This window comes from Alosa alosa, chromosome 24 (genome assembly GCF_017589495.1).
Source record: "Alosa alosa isolate M-15738 ecotype Scorff River chromosome 24, AALO_Geno_1.1, whole genome shotgun sequence".
NCBI classification, from domain to species: domain Eukaryota; kingdom Metazoa; phylum Chordata; class Actinopteri; order Clupeiformes; family Clupeidae; genus Alosa; species Alosa alosa.
In genome coordinates, this window is record NC_063212.1 from 26,769,427 (window position 1) to 26,776,926 (window position 7,500).

At 47.7% G+C, this 7,500-nt stretch overlaps 1 protein-coding gene across 1 annotated transcript in view; it reads left to right on the top strand.

The window, feature by feature from the left end:
- The window catches only part of LOC125289333 (inactive ubiquitin carboxyl-terminal hydrolase 53), a 91,844-nt gene that overhangs the window by 53,777 nt on the left and 30,567 nt on the right, over positions 1 to 7,500 (top strand). The window contains 4 exon segments of the mRNA XM_048236087.1: positions 2,393 to 2,545; positions 6,941 to 7,080; positions 7,178 to 7,342; positions 7,417 to 7,500. The exon segment at positions 7,417 to 7,500 is cut by the window's right edge and continues 269 nt beyond it. Of these exon segments, the coding sequence (XP_048092044.1) occupies positions 2,393 to 2,545; positions 6,941 to 7,080; positions 7,178 to 7,342; positions 7,417 to 7,500 (542 nt within the window).

Below are 7,500 nucleotides of genomic sequence, written 5' to 3' on the forward strand. Positions count from 1 at the left end.
GAATCTGAATTGTGTCTAAACCTCCCGTGCAGCTGGACAGACAGGCAAGCTATAGCTGGCGCGTACAGTAGCCACAGTAATTAGCCAATGTGCACTGGTATCCCAAAGTGTTTTGCAGGCGGGGCGTTTTTGGTGTTTAAATAGCCTATTCTGGTTTTATGTGTGCAGTGTTTTGCTGGAGAGACAAAGAGACAGACAGTGCGTGTGCGGCTTAACCAGATCTTCTTTTGGCAATAATGAAACTGTTTTAGCGGACAGAAGTATGTTGCAGTCTCCCCAAATAAAAGGCATGACTCAAAAGGCGTGTTTCATGATATACAGTAGCCTATAAAAAAGCGATTGGAAGTGGGAGGCGGGCAGAGTAACTAGGCTAAATAAATAAATTAAAGGTTGAAATTAAGTGTTTGCAATTTATTCATAATCAAAAACAGATACAGGTGGGTTAAAGGGTGATACTAGAGTGATAAAAGTCCTAGTGAATGCTTGATAAGTAGACTATAATACAGTAAATAAACAAGTAAATAAATAATAAATAATTAGGCTAAGTGAAATTTTAAAGCGGGCTCTCTTGTATCATTATGACTCTATATGATGAGTACCACCAAGAAATAAAACTACTTTCACCTGCTTGGGCTTAATTTCTCCTTAGGTAAAGGGGTTTATTTAAGGGTGTGGCACAGAATACCTTAAATTGTTTTAGTTAAGGAAAAGCGTTATATTAAGGGATACTGCATTGAAAGGGATTTACCGTCACGAAAATTCTATTGAAGTTGTTCAACAGCTGTAACAGCTTATCATTCATCTCACCTTAAGAATATTCGCTGAAATTATCCAGGTAGCAAGTGAAGCATGTTATAGACATGAACTGAGCAATACTAGCTGGCTAGTTAGAAATGATCCTGACTGTCATCAGTGCACCAAAACTAACTTTTTTGTTAATGTTTTGCCCTAGCGAACGAACCCAGCTCATGGCGGGCTAAAGACATCCCACATCCACATGAAGTTAACGTTAGCCTACCACTAACGTCATGTAAACCACACAATAACAATAAGGCATGTTTCTGATAGGCCTATTTGACAGAGTAAGCATATTAGCAGAGAGGTTTTATTTTAAATTGTATAATTTAAAAATAAGTATAATTATTGCAAGTTGCACTATTTTTTGTATTGGTTTTATACAAGATGTTTGTGAAATTTGCACAGTGAAAGTTTTGTTTTTTGACAGTCTTTGCATTCTGATGCATTAGAATCATAAGTGGCTCTTTGTAAACAGCATCATTTTCTGGGGCCATGCAAGTATAAGTATAAGTATATATACTTTTTTGATCCCGTGAGGGAAATTTGGTCTCTGCATTTAACCCAATCAGTGAATTAGTGAAACACAACCAGCACACAGTGAACACACAGTGAGGTGAAGCACACACTAATCCCGGTGCAGTGAGCTGCCTGCTGCAATGGTGCTTTCGAGGGGCAGTGAGGGGTTAGGTGCCTTGCTCAAGGGCACTTCAGCCCGCGGCCCACTGGTCGGGGCTCGAACCAGCAACCCTCCGGTTACAAGTCTAGAGTGCTAACCAGTGAGCCACGGCTGCCCCCAAAACTGCATTACCACTAGTGTGGAGTTATTCTACATCATGACAGTAAAATAGATCATCCTTAGTCAATGTACTGCAGCAATTCCTCTCTCAACCTGTAGAAAATGCTGAACATCTGATTATGCATGGAAAAAAAATACCGTCATATACCGTGAAACCGTAAGAATTTTGAAAAATACCGTGATATACATTTTTGGTCATACCGCCCAGCACTAGGTTCCATCCTGTTCCCCTCAGAGTTAGCCAGGTTCCACCCTGTTCCCCATCGGAGTTACCCAACAAAAAAACATTTCAGAACGTGACACTAGTTGCTTTGTCCTGTGAACCGCAGTGGGCGTGTCATTCTACCGTTTAGTTGATGACTCCTCCTTGGTTTCGTTCTGTTGATGACTCCTCCTTGGTTCTGTTCTGTTGATGACTCCTCCTTGGTTCCGTTCTAAACTGGTGGAAATGCGGGCTGAGACAGCACCAAGGTTCAACAAATCCTGAATGGAACCGGTGTAAGAATGTTGTTGGTCAAAGAACTGCCTGAGTTAATCGGGTTCCACCCTGTTTCCCTCTGAGACCCCATAGGGTAGCCAAGTTCCACTAATCGCCCTTTGAGACCCCATAGGGTAGCCAAGTTCCACTAATCGCCCTTTGAGACCCCATAGGGTAGCCAAGTTCCACCTGTTCCCCTCTTAGACCCCACAGGTTAGCCAGGTTCCACCCTGTACACAGTGGTGGCGTCTGATTGGTTGGTCATTGTGTGTGTTCTCAGTGGTGGCGTCTGATTGGTTGGTCATTGTGTGTGTCCTCAGTGAAGGTGTCCGGTGACCCCCAGAGCCGCATCAGGGAGCTGTCCCGAGAGGTGGCCCAGCGGGCAGGAGAGCTGAGGGCTGCCGGCCTCGCCAAGAAGGACTCCGAGAGAGCCGACCGATCGCACCGACGCCACGAGACGCTACGCCACAGAGGTACACACACACACACACACACACACACACACACACATATACACACACACACACACACAGTGGGGGCCCAGTGCTGCTTATGTAAGCAGAAATGTTCTCAGCACTGGCGTCCAAAGCAGCACGGAGCAGTGGCTTAACCAGCCTACTACCAGACTGTAGGACACACACACACATACACACCAACTCTCTGACGTCTTACACACACCAACATTCTGAACTCTCTCTCTTTCTATCTCTCTCTTTCTTTCTCTCTCTCTCTCTCTCTCTCTCTATCTTTCCCTCACACACTTGCACAGACCAACTCTCTGAAGTCTTGCACACACACACACACACACACACAGTTTTGTCATCCCTGCATCAGCCATGCGTGAGCGCGCGTTAGTTCCAGGCTCTCGCCCCTCATCAGCAGATAACAGCCCAACAGTTGACGCCTCGACAGGCCAACAGTTGACGCCTCGACAGGCCAACAGCTGACGCCTCGACGTCGCCGTAAAGGCTTCCGTGTACTCCCGGTCCCCGACCTGTCGTGTGACAATGTGACGTCACAGGAACGCCAGAACTGTTTATACTCGCGCATGGTGGTCGCGACACTAGTTGCAGTATTCTCCTGAACAGGAATTAATGGATTGTTGTGAAAGGCTATGCTATGCACCTACATTAGACTGTAGAAGAAGAAATGTAAATATTCTCGGACAGCATTGGCAGAGAATGTCTAATAAGGGGAGAACCTCCACTCTCGGGAGACTTCCGGTTTCTGAACTGGTTCCAGTTCCAGTTCTGGTTCCACATGAGGGCGCTCACTAATAAGTGCAGAATGAATGGAGGTCTATGGAGTTGTACCCCTCAAAATCCACTTTTCTTGGGATATCATTTTTGTCTGGAAATTTGAATGTTGCATTCGAAAGAGGGGGCAAAGAAAATACACACTGCTGAGTATTATAATATATATCATTATATATTATATTTTTAACTCATTCTACTCATTCAACTTTTGACCTATAATCCATATTGAGCTTGCAGAAACTAACTAAATCTTCGATTTTTCAACGACAATCAGGTGAAAGAGTCTAGCTCCATAGACCCCCATTGTTTTTGCACTTATTCGTGATCGCCCCTAGCGGAACTGCAACAGATTGCAGGTACAATGGAGTTAATAGGGAGTGATCCGGCTCTCCGTAAACGGGCTCTGGCATTGGTGTCAATGGCAGTAGCGACTAAGCTAGCCTCTGTGATGATACTTCAGACTTCGGTTACTGCTATTCACAACTAGGGGACATTAGCTTAAATCTTAACTCTCACAAGATATGGCAGAGCAGCTCTTGGAAGTTGCATGGCTGGTTTTCTCGGTAGGGACTCGCTACGTCTATGCTGTTAAAGGCACACTATGCCAGATTTTCACCTTTACGAAGCCAATTTAATGGTAAACAAAATTGTAATAGTCGAATTGTTCACCTAGCATAGCTATACAGCATAGACATAGCGAGCCCCTACCGAGAAAACCAGCCGTGCAACTTCCAAGAGCGGCGCCCTACCAAATCTTGTGAGAATCGTGAAACATTACCTTGTGAGTGAGTAGATATAGCTCTTTGGAGATAGTTTTTGCCAGTTGTTAATCCTTCACCTCTACAACAAAATCATTTGCATTGTGTACAGGGGGGATAAGTCGCAAGAAGATTTGCTATTTACAATAGCAGAGTAACATATAAATACATCGCGACTCCAGAAGGAGCTCTACACTCGCCAAATATACCCAAACCTGCATAGTGTACCTCTAACTGAAGGCTGCTTGCTTAGTGTTAGCTGAAGATTACCTGCTAGCCTCGAGCCCCACCAACAGACAGATGCTAGTGCTGGCAGCTAGCATTAGAGGGGAGCGGACCTATGTTCCCCGGGACCTATGTTCCCCTATGTTCCCCGCTTTGCATGGGACCGGGGAACATAGGACCCTTTTTTTAAAACCCTAACCCCGAGCGGGGAACATAGGACCCGGGAACATAGCGATGACCCCCATTAGAGTTAACTAAAGATTAGCTGCTGCTAGCCTCAAGCCTTACCAGCAGACAGCTAAAGCTAAAGATTAATTGCTACTGGACTCCTGATGTTAGCAGGAACAGCTGTTAGCCCAAGTGTTAGTTGAAGATTAGTTCACCAGGAGACCGCTGCTATCACTAGTGTTAGCGTTAGCTGAAGATTAGTGTTAGCGTTAGCTGAAGATTAGTTCACCAGGAGACAGCTGCTATAGCTAGTGTTAGCGTTAGCTGAAGATCATCTCACTGAGGCGTTGCTGAGGGTTGCCCTGTGAGAGTGATGGGGGGTGGAGGTAACTCTAAGGTCAATGTTGGCACTGCAGACAGAGTCGTTAGTCATGCCCAGGATATTACCCTGCTTAAAAGCGTCTGAAGAGTGAACATGCCATCGCCACGATGATATGCTGCGACTGCGAGATCAGTTTGACTGATCAGTCTCATCTCTGGTTCATGGTTTTTATCTTCACACATGCGCGCACACACGCACGCACACACGCACACACACTCTCTTTCACTCACACTCACACACACACACACACACATACTCCATATCCAGTAGGCCAAGACATTGGTCTTGTATAGACTGCGTGGGGTGATTTAGTGGAATTCTCTCTGTCAGCAGAAACCTGCTTGCGTGTCTGGCTAATGGGTTGTGTGTGTGTGTGTGCGTGTATGTGTCTGGCTAATGGGTTGTGTGTGTGTGTGTGTGTGTGTGTGTGTGTGTGTTAGTGTGTGTGTCTGGCTAATGGGTCATTAGCCAGCCCTGTGATAAGAATGTGTCCCACACACACACACGGTTCATGGTGCATATACCATACTCATACACACCATATGTCAATACCTCCTGTGTGTGTGTGTGTGTGTGTGTGCGGACTATAATGGGATAAGGTGCACGCACACACACACACACACATACTGTAGTTCTTCATGACTTCATGAGAACCGCTGCTTATGACTCTGTTCATGGGTCTGTGTCTGTGTGTGTGTGTGTTTCTGTGAGAATGTGTGTATGCTCTGCTCTGAGACCTCAGTTAACTTTTTTCTCTCTGTCTCTCTCAGTCTCTTCTTGTTCCCTTACACACACACACACACACACACACACACACACACACACACACACACCCCCCATGGGCCAGCATGTGACTGTCTGTCGTGCTCAGTCCCACCATGCTGCTGGCTGTTCTCTCATGTGCTACTGAGGGGAAGGGGCGTGTGTGTGTGCGTGTGTACGCATGCATGTGTGTGTGTGCGTGTGTACGCATGCATGCATTAATGTGTGATGTCCTTTTCTCTCAAGTAGTTGTTGACATGTTAGCAGGTGTTCTAAAGCACTGTGTGTGTGTGTGTGTGTGTGTGTGTGCGCGTGTGTGTGTGCATGCGTGTGTGTGAGAGTGTGTGTGCATGCGTGTGTGTGAGAGTGCATGCGTGTGTGTGTGTGTGTGTGTGTGTGTGTGTGTGTGTGTGTGTGCGTGCGCGCGTGTGTGTGTGTGTGCGTGTGTGTGAGAGTGCGAGCATGCATGCATTTTTCTCATACCCGCACCAACACAAACACATATGCTAACAACACACACACACAAACACACAAACACACACACACACACACACACACACACAAAACTCACTGCAGGAGCTTTTGTTCTTTTGGCTTTGAGACAGCGCTGACTCTAAGTGTCACTTAGATTTGCTCTCCTTCTTCTGAGATCACACACACACACACACACAGGCTCTCCTTCCTCTGAGATCCCTCAAAGGACTAAATGTCACAGTCTCCTTCATTTGCTCTCTCTCTCTCACACACACACTTAAACACACACACACACACTCACTCTCACTCTCACACAAAAAGGTCAGACAAGCTGAGATGAACAACCCAGACTTAAGTAGCCTCAGTGGTAATAGACACACACACACACACACACACACACACACACACACACACACAGAAAGGTCACAGAGGCCATCACACACACAATCCTGAGATGGATGGGCAGACTATGGTGGGAGCACTTTTCACACACCATCTCACACACACACACACACATTCACACACACCATCTCTCACACACACACATTCACACACTTAATGGTGTGAGCTTCATTCTCCAGTGGTCACACTGTCCTGTGTTTATCATGTTAATTAGTGCCTAGCTGCTAAAGCATTCTTCAGAAGAGAGAGAGGGAGGGAGAGGGAGGGAGAGAGAGAGGGGGAGAGATATAGAGGGGGAGAGAAAGAGGGAGAGAGACAAAGAGAAAGAGAGGGAGAAAGTGTGCTGTGGTTTTTGTCACTGTGGTTTTTTTTCACCAACACTTTAGGGAAATCCACTCATAGTGTGTGTGTGTGTGTAACGGTCCTCCTCTCGTCCTGCAGATGTGCACCAGGACAGAGCTCTGTCCCGCTCGCTGTCTCCTCCAGAGAGCGGCTTCCAGCAGGTGGAGCAGCGCCTGTACAGCAGCCAGGGCCGAGGGCCGACCCGAGTGGGCCACACACACACACAGACACACACCCACGCAATCCAAGGCCCCACCCACGAGCCGTCCCACCGCGCCACACACACACACACACGAGCAGCGCTCACGCTCCAACACGCGGCCGCCCCTCACACAGTCTGGCGGAGGGCCGGGGCACTACAGCCGCAGGGCGGAGCCTGCTAATGCTAACGCTAATGCTAACGGCTACGACACGGATAGCAGCCAGGACTCCCGCGGTCGCCACAGCGGCCACATCGCCGCCGAGAGCCGCGCCAACAACCGCGCCTGGCGTCCGGATCAGGCGCCAACGTGACACAGCGTGCTGGAGCGCCATGGAGAGGGCCTGGCCTGCCCCCACGCCACAACAGGCTGTAGCTCGCTGCGCGGCCACAGCCGCCCAACACAGAGGCCCTGGAGCTGGAGCGCAAGCCCAAGAGCGACCATCTGGTGACCATCTAC